The 13092-nt window shown below is 46.6% G+C and overlaps 1 protein-coding gene across 2 annotated transcripts in view; it reads right to left on the bottom strand.

The window, feature by feature from the left end:
- SCN8A (sodium voltage-gated channel alpha subunit 8) overlaps positions 1–13092 on the bottom strand; it is a 164924-nt gene that overhangs the window by 14881 nt on the left and 136951 nt on the right. The window contains exons 20-21 of one of the 2 annotated variants that reach the window (XM_054696632.1): positions 10688–10861; positions 4956–5078 (exon numbers count right to left, since the gene is read on the bottom strand). In XM_054696632.1, coding sequence (XP_054552607.1) covers positions 4956–5078; positions 10688–10861 — 297 coding nt within the window. The remainder of the gene's footprint in view (positions 1–4955; positions 5079–10687; positions 10862–13092) is intronic. The other variant, XM_054696631.1, reaches the window with a different exon arrangement.

Raw genomic sequence — 13092 nt, 5'->3', positions numbered from 1 at the left:
TGTTCACTTCTGTCCTGAATCTCTCTCGCTCTTGTCTAAGCTAAGGCGCTGAAAGGCAACCTCAGAATGGGAAGGCTGTTTCTTCCTTTTCCTAGTATCCTAGGACCATCAATGGACTTAAAATAAAGATACTTATGTAGACGAAGCCTTCCAGTGCTGACAGTTACCACCTGTCCCTGCATCAGTTTTTCAGGGAAGGGAAGAGACAGAACTGGCTGCCAGTAGCACAGCACCGCAAGGGCATAGAGTGCGGTGGAAGGAACGCCAGGGTGCAGCTCTGGGCTCTAACTTGAGCCCCTCTTGGGTTCATGTTTTCCTAATCTTCAGTTTTTGCCTTAGATTGCAATGTCACTCATCGGAATATTGGAACAGAAGATCTGTCTCTTCTGTTCTACATAAAAAAGGCAATGATATTCTGCTAAGGATTCACTCTTCCTTAGAATAAAACATTAGTTTTGTGTTTTTCCAATTCATATATGAAGGCCTTTAGATTGAGAGGCAGTTATTTCTTAATTCTTAGACCAAGAAATCTCTTCTAGATCTAACAGCCCTGTCATTAATATAAAGTGAGTATACTTCAATCATTTATTACTTTGAGCAAAGAAAACTAGCATATCTGAACGCTGGAAAATCCCCACTGTTATTCTGGAGAATGATAATCCTAGTTATTTAGGTTACCAAATTTATTAGTGATCAGATTTGAATTTTACCTCCTCATTCTACAGTTGCTCACCCATTCATGGGAGCACCAGAAAGCAATGAAATGTGCAAAGGAAAAGGGAGGATTATCTACAAATGGAATAATCATTTCTCAAGTGACAAGAGAGAAGATTATGTAAAAATTCAAAAGCTCAAGTCAAGTCTCTATGACATTTTGCAGAGCTTAAATGACAGATCAGGACCTTCTAGGAGATCATCACAAATATGCAATGGGAGGTAGGCCCTCCAAACTTGAAATCTAGAAATATTGCTTTCGATCTCAATTCAGAATCTACCTCCTCTAGGAACTCATCCTACCCTTGTCTAACTTGTCCCTCATTGTGTCTGTTACAATTAAATATGGAGTGATATTTACAGCATGGAGGATAATCAGGTAATTGACTAAGTGATTTCTTCACACTGTTATGCTTATAGACCTGACCAAAGGAATCAATACCTAAAAGTATTTAATGGGTCTTGTTCTGATTCATTATATAAAAACCCTATAAAATCCAATGTACTCATATAAGATAGAAGGGTACTTTCAGTTACTAATCACAATTAAGAAAAACTTCTTACCTTAGCTCTATGAATAACAGTGAAAGGAGGTGAGATGAATTTGCTAATAATTCTTCCTTGCTGTAAACATTAGCTGACAAGCTTCAATATGTTAAACACAAATTGTTTAACTACTCTTTATATAATTGTCACTGGGCTGATATATTCAGCAACCAAACAGCAAGAAACCCTGTTTTATTTTGAACTCTCACGCTCTAGATATTTTATAAATGGTAATTCAAGTTTCTTAACAAACTGGATCTTCTCGAGTAGTGCTCAAGTTATTTTACATTGCCTTTAATTATAATGAAATTTCCTATTGTTAAAGACGAGGTATAGAAGCAGTACTCAAAGCTAAGTTCTAGAATGACAAGTTACTTTTTTCAATAGAATCGTATACTTAGCAATTAACACAAATTTCATTTAATTGATAAGAAAATTACAATGGATACTAATTTTTACAGCATTTTGATCTTTTCTATAACACCTAGAACATGACTGTTCCTCATTAAGTACTATGAAATCTGTCAAATAGCTTTTAATATCTGGCAGAGGGAACATGGCTTTAATGGACAACTGTTTACTGACAACAAAAATGCATGCATGTTTCACGGCATTACTATTAAATACCCTTGGAAATTTAATAGCACAGAAAATTTTATACGAAGATTACTATGGAGGAGAGAAAAGCAAAGAACTCCATTAAGTGTTCCTTTGCCAATAGCACGAGTGTTTCAATTTTCCGGTCTTTGGTTTGAGGAAGAAGAGAAGGAGGCGAAGCCAGTGGCCCAGGACAGGCCAGAGCCCGCTTCCCTCCCCCTCCCAGGAAGGTCTGAGCCCACAACCGAGCAGCACAGTGACAGTCAAGCCCACCTGCATCCTGCATTTATGAAGACTGCTCATTGGGACATTCTCTAAAGGTAAATTCTCCAGTGCTGGCATAGATAAGAACTCGCACCAGGAACTGAAGAACATGAACATGTCCCCACCCCCCCCGCCCCGAAAAATAACATCCACATAAAGCTGATATACCTAATTCTGTTGATTACTGAGGGGTTTCTGATATTAGGCACATTCAATCTCTCTCTCGCTCTCTCTCTCTTTTTTTTTTTTTTTGCAGTTATCATTTCACAGAAGGGCTGAGGAACGGGGCTGGGCTGGGGCTCCCCTGCTATGGCATGGTCAGGACCTGCAGGCCCAGTCTCTCCATCTGAAGAGACCCTGACATAGGGGTTCAGTGTCTTGTGCTTTTTAAATATAGTTTTCTACTCTTCTGAGCACCCCTTCTGGACCTCCGGGCTCCTATAACTACTTGCAAGTTGACAAGTTTTTGGAAGTGGAAACTGAGCGTCCAGGAAAGGTGGGGCAAGGAGGTGCTAAAGGGAAGCAGAGTGGCCACCGAAGGCTCTTGGCTCAGATTACTGAAGTTGCCGCTCGAGCAAACTGCCACGGGCTGGGATGGGCAGTGGGACACGTGGGTGGAGGATGCTGGTGACAAGAATCCAGCTGAGTGTTGCTCTGTTGTTCCCTTCGGGTGCTAAGGTCTGGTTTCAGGAGAACCAGAATCCCTTTTGGGGGGTATGGAAGACCACAGCCTCCTGTGCTCAGGTGCTGCACTGCGGGTCTGCCTTCCATGGACTTAATTCCACTTGTCAGTCGCCAAGAGAGCGGATCAGTTCTTTAATGCGTTTGGTTAAGAAATTTCACCCCTCATCAGCAGCCACTGCAGCATGAGTTCAATCCCCAGCCAGGGAGGAGACCCACATGACGCAGCAGACCTCTCCTGACTCGCCCGCTGCTCCCCTCAGCAGTGGGAAGGTGGGAAGCAGGGAAGAGCATTTTAATCTTATTTTCAAAGACACAGTGGCCACCTAAAACTCTGCAACATCCTCTCTAACTTTATTTAGCCTGAGCATAACAACCTTATTGTTCACATTCTGAAATCTCTTATCTGGGAGAGACTTGGAATCCCAGGTTTTGCTGTTATTTTTTTGTTTGTTTGTTTTTGTTCTTTAAGATTGATTTTTATTTATTTAGAAGAAGTGGGGTGTAGGCTGAGGGGGCGGTGAGAGGATTCACCACAGACAAAGTGGGGGGCAGGACAGGCAGATCTACTGAAATACACTGCTGAGGGGAGCAGCGGGGGAGACAGGAGAGGTCTGCTGTGCCATGTGGGTAGCTCCTTGCCCGGGGATCAAACTCATGCTGCAGTGGCTGCCGATAGCTTCATAGTGCTGAGACTTAACCCCTGTGCCACGAGGGAAGCCCAGTGTTTTTTTTTTTTAAGTTAAAATAAATGTATGCGATTGTGGAATTGCCGCAGATGGTGTCAGGCGGGTTGTGGGAAGCTTACATTTAGTAAACCAAACTGTGACTGTGCTACAGAAGAAACACAATTTTTTTTGCAGAAAGAATTTGTCTGAATAAAATAAGAAAATAAAATCCCCAGGCCCCCGGGAAATTTTTGTCCTCCTGGACATCTTTGGGTGGCTTCAAGGAACAGTGGCCGGGACCCCAGACGAGGAGTGAATGAAGCAGCACTGTCCTGGTATCTGGTTTCTCCAATTAGCCTTGCTTCAGGTGGACTACTGCAAGTTTAATTTTTATTCCTAAATTCTGATATTTGCACATTTAAAATCATATCCTCTGGTTTGCTCTCCTGCATGTATTCAACATCTGAATTGAAATGAGTTTTCTTGGTCTCACTAAGTATAACAGACCTCTCTGATTTTACCACAGGACAACTCTTATCACCAAAAGCCAGTTGTCCACTTGATTTTAGGAAATTGACTTTTCAGTGGTGTGTGTGCATGTGCACATAGAGCACATGCACACACACAATTATTTAAACCAAGAGAGACAGCAAAAAGGCACCAAAAGTGGGAGCCTTATTTCTAAGCTGGCAGGTGACGGCACCTTGCACTGTTTGGGTATGAGCCGAGTGTCACCAAAGCAGGAAAAACAGGTGTCGAGAAATTTCAGGAGCACTAGCTGATAGTCATCTAGCATCATACCTGGTTGTTACTTTGACAGTGTTAAGATAGGGGACCATATAGCATGGGCAGAGGGGTGGGGGGTGAGGAATAAAGCTTTGCTATCAGACAGAGGCTGCCAGTCCTTATGGGACTGGACTGAGAACAACAAGGTGCAATAAGAGGAATCAGAATATAAAGAAAAGCATCTCTTCTCCCAGGGCCATGCCAAATTCTGCTCCATCCCCAATTCCAGGCCTGCCATGTCTTCAAGCCCTTCTCAGCCATTTCATCCGTGACTCCAAGGCCACAGCCCCACCTGGCTGATGCCCCTACACAGCCCTCTCCCTGCCAGCAGACTATGCTTTTCAGTGGGCCTGTGGGTTACAATTCCCCTTCTTTGCACCTGGTGATTCTCCCTATTAAGTCAACAGCCCAGAAAGCCACCCCAAGTGCTACAGGTAAGCCAGACCAAATGAGAATAGCCAATGTCGACATGTTTTGCGATGGTGCGTCGTTGGGGGCAGGGCCAGTATTAATGTGATGAGGCAGCTTAATGCAACTCCCCTTCGCACGGGGCAGGTGCAGGGGAGAGGGTGGAGGATCAAATCAGCAGCTGCGTCACAGAGTCGTGTCTGAGTGATCTTTCCACCAAGTGATCAGTTCTAGCATGCTTAAACAGTTTCCACTGGCATGCAGAAGGATCAGCTGCTCTTAGTATCTTACCCTCATCCCTTCAAATCGTGATAAGGCTCTTAAGGGTCTCAAAGCTCTTAGGGTCCTAAGGGACTTTATGGCACCTAGTTCCGAGTAGCCCAGGGCATTAGCTATAAGGCTGACTAAAGAGACCTACACGGAAACAGAAGAGAAAAAAAAAAAAAAAAAAAAGAAAGAAAACAGAGGTTCCAGAGTGTTAGAATAAAGCCCTAGCACTGATTATACAATTTGGGCCCCCCAAGGAGAAGGTGGGTAACACCAGCTGCCTACTGCGACTTGGACTCAAATAACCTGGAAGGAAAGGTGGTTGAGAAGGCAGAAGAAAAAACACAAAAGGAAGAAAAAGTGAGAGGAGGCAGCAGAACATACACACGCGGTGGGAAAGGGAGGCTGAGCGAGAGGAAGAGAATAAGGAAATCCATTAGGAAGAGAGGCGCCTACACAGACGAAACCTTACCCTCGCCCTTACAGTCTCTGCAGGTGCCAGACGTTGCCATTAAATTAAGCCACACAAGTTTAACGGTACCTATGGAAAAGAATACAGATAAATACACACACCACAGCCGCTGCCCCACCTCAGCTCATTCACCGCGGGTTTCCGACAGGGAGAAGCACTCTTACTCCTGGATGACAAGAAACCATTTGTTTGAGAACCTGATGAGTTACCACATTAACAAAGAAAACATTTTCAGCGATGGGCCAGTGGTGCGACGGACAACGCGTCTGACTACGGACCAGAAGAGTCAAGAAATTATTTTCAGTGAGTGCCACAGCTGACCTCGCGGTCCGGAGAGAAAACTTATGGACAGAATTTTGGCTTCATGAGAACTCACTAAAGTAATTCTCCTACTTCTCACTTGTTTTTTTTTTTTTTTCAAATATTTATTTATTTATGCATACAAGAATGGGGGTACAGGACAGAGGTGCGGGGGGTGAGAAGATCCACCAGAGACAGAGTGGGGAGCAGAACAGGCAGACTGACAAAATACACTGCTGAGGGGAGCAGCGGGGAGGCAGGAGAGGTCTGCTGAGCCATGTGGGTAGCTCCCTGGCTGGGGATCAAACTCCTGCTGCAGAGGCTGTGGATAACTTCATAGGTTGCTTCTTAAGCCCTTGTGCCACCAGGGAGGTCCTACTTCTCACTTTTAACTATAACACTCCTTCATGGGCAAGAGAGCTCGGCTCACTCTGGACAGCTGAATCCATACTTTCCCTCATAACCTCCATTCCTTCTCTCCAGGACTGTTCAAAAAGAACTGGTCTCAGGTTTGTCATTTCCAGGACACTCTTCTATTAATTTCCTCAACAGATTAACAGCTGGAATGACTCTTGGAGAATTTTATCTAGTGGATGAGGAAGCTGAGAACACATACAAGAATCTGCCCAGCATCACATGGGCAGTCCTGGAGACAGGACTGGAGATCTGCACTCCTGACTCCCAGGGCAGACCAGACGTCTGCTGGCAGGTGAGAAGACTCACCCCCGCAGAGGACTGTAGGCGTCAGAACAATCCAGAGGTGGGTATGTCGCCATACTGGCGAGAAGTCTGCAGTCTCCAAGCCTAGAGTCAGGGCAGATACTTTCTGCTCTTCCAGAGGAAACTCACCTTGCTCCACCAGAGCTCACAGAGAACTATCACGATGACCCCTTAACACTGGACACCAACCTCACGGAAGTATGCCTGGCCTGATCCGAGAGATCATGGGTGCGCCAGATTTGAAAACATCTTTAATTGATGAAAAACTCCAAGGTTTGGGGGTTGATTTCTTAGTCTTTCTCTTATACTGAACCATAAATTCTGGGATAGGTTAAGATGTTCTCATCATAATTCTTAAATTCCCTCTGCTGGGAAGTGGTAGTTACAAGATCTACTTAGCCTAACTCAGGGATATTTTAAAGCAAATTTGAAGGGAAGGAATAAAAATCTAGAACTTAGTTTTATTTGTTGCTTTTTATCTCTATCCTAGGATTCTAATTCTTTATTCTGTATCTGTGAACTTCAGAAATTTTTTTTTTTTTATAAATGAAGACGTTTATAATTAAGTCACAGGAATGGCAGGGAGTAGAAGTAGAAGGTCAATTACCTAGTGAAGGGCAGGGCTGAGCAGGCTTAAAGATTCAATTTTTAAAAGGGGCTTTTATTCATGCACACGTTCATGAGCTGTTAGCGCAGGCATCTTCTCTGGAGCCTGAGGCAGTGTCCAGAGCAAATCTGGAACTAAAGGCCAGATGAACTAAATGATGGACAGAGGGTTCAGAGTCAGATTTCTGTCTGAAACAAGGACCTCCCAACCTTACCTAGAACACAGTAGCACCTATCAATCATTTCTCTCCCTCCATCATTATCAGTAAGAATGTATAAGGAGGTGTTTTTTGCCTACAATTACTACGAAGCACAGTCAATTCTGAACCCAAGAAATCTGAAATTGCCAGGTTCTTTGTTAGATCTCAGTGGTACACCTGAAGGTGAGCCTTCCCATGCCAGCCAAGTACCTGAATGCAAAATATTAGTCAGTTTTACCCTATGAAACTACGCCAGGTAAAGGCTGTAGGAAACAAAGCTTTCAGTGGCCACAAGGCACCACGCAAGATAAGAAGATCCCAGGTCTTCAGGTTGGGTGGTTTATCTGATAATAAAGAGGCATAAATGGGGGAGGAGAGTGGAGGCCACAGCTGCCAGTCCAAAGGTTGGTTCTAAGTGCTGCTGAGAGAGACTCTGCCATTCAGCTGATCGATCTGCCATTCAGCTAAGGCCTCGCAAGACAGGATCAATCAGGGTGTTATCTGGGCTATTCGTTAGCAGTTGAGGGCTCTTTGATAATTCTGAGTCTCAGTTTTAAACACTCATAGGAGATAATCAGAACATTAATGCATACTTTAAGGAAAGAACCAAACCTGGGGAAAAAACAAAAGGAATTGAGATGTCAAGATTTTATAGCTGCAGGCATGGGAAAGAGAGAAAACGAGTGACTTTTTCAAAAACAATGAGAACATTTTCTGATGGAGATATTTTCAAGGAGACTGCATTCAGGATGAGGTGAGTGGTCTTGGAAAACTCCCATCCCTGGAACTGATATGCTGGCTAAGCTCCAGATATGGTGGGTGCATTACCCTGGGGAAGAGATGACAAAATTCTTTTACGGAACAAGGTGTCCAGTGCATCTGAGGACTTGAGCAAAACAAAATGCTACCCCTTTTAAATAAAGAGAAGTAACCTTGGAAGTTGTCTGGATTATCCCCATGCTTCTAAAATCACCCTTAGTAGTTTTAAGGAGCAACAGGAAGAATAAACATCCCCTAGAAATTCAAACATGGTGATGAAAAGCAGATTCAGACACCAAGTCACTGGTGGATGAACAGGAAGAGGCGTCTCAGAGACAGCGCCGAACACGGGCCGAACGTACACAGCTGGATGTTCTGAAATGCACGAGACTTTTACCCAAACGGGCAGTGAAAATTCTGGAGCTCCAGGTGTCAGTCAAGTCTTATTTTCCACCCACCATCCAAAGTGCAGCTACGGTATAGGCCAGGGGGCCCCCTCTGCTTTATGCCATGGCTATCAGTGGACACGCCTCATCACTCCAGCCCCTTAGCAAGAAGCGTCCATGCCTTTTTCTCTCTATAGCCCCAAAACAACTGCATGTTGTGGCTGCTCAACAAACATCTGTCCTGTCCAAGAAAAAGTCACCGTGAGGGAGGTCCCGGGAGAGCCTGGTTCCCAGAATGCTGGGTTACCCTGAGCCTGAAACCAGGCTAGAGTGGTCCTGCAAGCTAGTGTCTGTCCCCAGGGGCCGGGGACTGCCTTGGGCCAGGGACTGCCTTAGGCCGAGGACTGTCCTCTGTGTCGCCCTAGGTTTCTGGGACAATTCTACCTGGAGAATGATGTTTGATTTACACCTATTCACTAATAACTGGTACAGATGTGTTCTCAGGAGCCACTGTCAGGCTTCATGACAATCTAAGGACTCGCTGATCCCAACCGCTAGATGGGTTACTACTGAAGGATGAAAGGCCAAAGGGTGTTGTCAGCTGGTTACATGCCTGTCTCATGTGCTTTATTTCCCTGCCACCCAGCACACATGCTAAAATGCTTGCCAAATAAATGGCGATATGTAGGGTTGTGAAGGCTCGCAGCAGCTTATTTGGTTTCCAGAGGAATGTGGGACACCTGACCGAGTGTCAAATTCTGGAGTTGCTCCACACAGAGAGGAGAGGAAGAGAGTGGTTCAGGTAGGGCAGGCCATGGAGGGAAATGTCACAGTGGGGATGTTTCAAATCACAGCTTCCTAGGGCAGTTGGGAGTGTGGCAGAGGTGGGTCTGCCTCAGTTACTAGAAGGTCCAGAGAATGAAGGGCTTTTAGGATTCCCATCGGTGTCACACTTAAGGGTTTATAGTGACATGAAGACTCTGGCACTTGCTCTCCTCTCTTGAAAGAGAGCTGGCCGTGTCACTTTAGTTCTCTGAGCTTTATCCCAACCCATTCTCTAATTCCTACAGCTCAAGCTTTCAAGTGCGGGCGGCAGAGGCCCGTGTACCACAAGGTGCTGTCAATAGCTGCTGAAGGGAGCACTGTCACCTTGGGGGCTCCTGCTGGCGCTCCTTGGGACAGGACTTTTTGATTCACTCCGAGGGCAGGTGACCTCCTCATCTCATTCAGGCATCTCCCCAAAGGCTGGCTTTCTGAAATGGGGAGTGCAGGGACAGCAGGAGCATCGTGATGGGAGCTACAGAAGCTGTGTTGAGAAAGGAATGCACTAAAGAGCAGAGATCCCTGCTGCTGAGAGGCTGGGCTGCTGGTGGCCATGGGAGGGATTTCCACACTGGCCTATTCTAGAGCCTGGAGGTCCTCTACCAGCAGCCTACCACAGGGCCAATGGGAAAGATTCTAAAAGTGCAAGCCTAGCCTCTAGACACTCCACCTTCTTGGTACTTCTCAGCAGGAGGAGAATTCTCCATAGGCTCTAATGCTGCATGTTCTGTTCACCCTTCGTAAAAAAGGTGTGGATTTGGTTTGAGGAAAACACTAGTTATTACACAGAATAAGAGAAAATTGTCAAGGTTAGAAAAGACAAAAAGGAACAAGCACTGGTGGGGTGAGAAATAGTTAAGAGACGAAATAGTTTAGAAATAGTTTAGAGCTTCCAACCTGAAAAAGAAATGGGAGGTAATGGCCACCAAGCCTTGGAGATAGACTTGGAACCTGGAGGAAAAAAGGACTTTCTTAATTTGACGGTCACCGTGGAATGGCAACGTGCAAGCGGGGGGCTTGATTTTATCGTGAATTCCCCTCTCCCTGAGAGACCAACTCATTCAGACAACTTGGGTAGAAAGACAGTGTCCATGAGATCAGCCTGCAGGAGTCTCCGCCCCCACCCTTCCCAGCGGCACCCTCTGCCCCATCTCTGGGCAGAGAGAAACCTCACGCTGGTTTGGGACAAAACCCTTCTGTCCCCAGACTCCCAGAGTGCCTGACACAGTGGTTCCACTCCCGGCTCCTGATCTTGGCATCTTCGAGCTCAAACCAACCCAAGTGAAGAGCTGGTTGCCTGTCCCTGGTGCCGAGGCGGCCGGCAGAGCTCCCTGCCCACAGTCAAGACCCGAGCGCTCGTCACCCAAATCTACACCTGCGTCTGATCTATCCCACACCCCGGGCCCCCTGAAACTCCAGCAGGCAAAGGAAGAGAAACCCCCCTTTTTGTTTTCCTGCCAGAAGAGGTGGAATAGAAAGCAGGACACGTACAGCAACAATGAGGAAGTCCAGCCAGCACCAGGCGTTGGTGAAGAACTTGACGAAGCCGTAAGCGGTCCACTTGAGCAACATCTCCAGGATGAAGATGTAGGTGAACACTTTGTCTGCGTACTCCAGGATGGTACGGATGGTCTTTCTCTGCTCGATGTAAATGTCCTCGAAGGCCTGAAAGAGAGGCAGGGGCTGCGTGCAAGTGTCTGCAAGTGGATAAATAAGAGCGGAGGTTGGGCCCTCCCCACAGTGCCTCGTGCTGGAGCCTCCTGTCACCAGCTTCCTGCCTCCTCCCTCTATTCCCCGGCCTCATGGGGCTTTTTAAAAGAAAAAAAAAAAAAAAAACCCTTAAAATTAGTGTCACAATCTGTGTCAGAATATTTTCATAACCTCAATAAGAAACTCCGGGGGCCTCCCTGGTGGCGCAGGCGGTTGAGTGCAGCGCTGTGAAGCTGTCCGCAGCCTCTGCAGCGCCCATTCAATCCCCGCCAGCCTTGGAACCCACACAGCAAGCAGACCTCTCCTGTCTCGCCTGCTGCTCCCCTCAGCAGTGTATTTTGCTTATTCTGCCTGTTCTGCTCCCCACTCTGTCTCTGGTGAATCCTCTCACCCTCCCGCACATCTGGCCTGTACCCCGGTTCTTGTATAAATAAAATAAATCTTAAAAAAAAAGAAGCTCCGTAGGCTCTGGGCATTAACCTCCTGTCTCCCTGCCACCCCCTTATCCCAGGCAATCATGAATCCACTTTCGAGCTCGACAGATCTGCCTATTCTGGACATTTCCTAACACATGGTCCTTTGTGACTGGTTCCTTTAACTTAGCATAATATTCCCAAAGGTCACACGCGTGGCAGCATGTGTGAATACTTCACTTCTCTTTATGCGTGAGGAATGTTCCAGCACACACTAGCCCACACTTCGCTGACCCTTCTTCAGCTGACGGACATTTGTGCTGTTTCTGCTTTTCGGCTGTGGTGAGTGATGCTGCAATGAGCATTGTCTACAAGGTTATCTTTTCCTGTAAGTTTTTTATGTTTTCGTTTCTCTAGGATGTATACCGAGGAGTAGGGCTGCTGGGTCACACGGGTCTAGGTTTAAGTTTTGAGGAACAACCAAACTGTTTTCCCCAAGAGGCTGCATCGCTCTATGGCCCCCCCAGCAGCACATGGGGGCTGGGCTCCCCACATCTGTGCTGTATATTTACACGACAAAATCTTGTCTCCTTCAGCCCCTGATGCCACAGGCATGGGTGAAGGGGAACAGGGCTGGGGGACTCTCAGGTGGAGGACATCTTAGTACTCCTGCTTTCTTTGGATACGCTGACTCCCTGACAAGAGAGTGTGAGCGTTCCCATGAGCAGAGGGTAGACTCGCAAGTGTCCCACGTGCAGAGGGTGGACTCGCGAGTGTGGTGCTAAGGGGAGGGCATTCTGAAGCAGGGAAATAACTGGAAGCAAAAAAGGGCCCTCTGTCAAGGGCTGAGCGGGGCCTGCTCTGAAGAGTTCTGATAGGAAGGACAGACGGGGCTGTGTGCAGACCCATCCTCCAGAACGCAGGCACCAGACACAGGGGCTCTGCTCATCACAGGGCAGAGGGCAGAGGTTACAGGGCCAGTCATTCTCAGGATCTTGGTACTAATAAATCTCTGCTTAGTCGAAAAAGAAGCATCTTGCTTATCAACTTCCCCCCACTCGCATTAGATTCCAGCCGATGACCCAGTCTATGTTAGGTGAGATGCCTAAGCTGGGTCTTCAAGTCCCTGGGGGTAGGGGGTGGGGGGGGCCTTTAATCCAGCTCCCTCTGAAGTCTCATCACAATCCCATTAGTCTTTTCTTGGACATTTAGCCACGGCTTCAGGTCGCTATTCCCAAGTCTTGTGGCTACTCCTGCACAGGCCTACGAGCCAAGTAACCCCTGTTTTATTCATCTGTGGTAAATAAAAGTTGCCAAAGGGAAGCAGTGAAGAATTCGAAAACTTTTTTTCCCCACTGCTTTTATTCTGCTCTGTGGCGGTGGGAGCGAAGGATCAGAAGGATCGGGCATGTTCTCGTATTTTAGGTTTCTGCTTACTAGGTCTAAGAACAATGATCACAACAAATCACCTTTCTCCAGTCCTGGCCTGTGCCTGCTCCTCTCCTCCCAGCGGCAGAGGCCATGCTGTCCCAGTCCTGACTCCCCAGACCCCCCAGATTCTCTTTGTTCTGGGCTCTCTTTACCACGTATCACTGCCTGCCCCAGTTTCTCTTCTGCCACCTCCCAAGCCAGTGAAACTTCTCAAGTCACTGTGGGATATTAACACTGAATTTGGGGCTTTTCCCTTGTTGTTTTTCTGTTTCCAGATTAAGCTTTGAATCCACACCTACACAAAATGTGTCCACCTTCTCTACAAAACCTCAAAATTCTGCA

This window comes from Talpa occidentalis, unplaced genomic scaffold, assembly GCF_014898055.3.
Source record: "Talpa occidentalis isolate TD23 unplaced genomic scaffold, MPIMG_talOcc4v2.1 talOcc4.16, whole genome shotgun sequence".
Classification (NCBI taxonomy): Eukaryota; Metazoa; Chordata; class Mammalia; order Eulipotyphla; family Talpidae; genus Talpa; species Talpa occidentalis.
The sequence above is the reverse complement of the archived record's forward strand: the minus strand, read 5'-3'. Positions and strand labels throughout refer to the sequence as shown.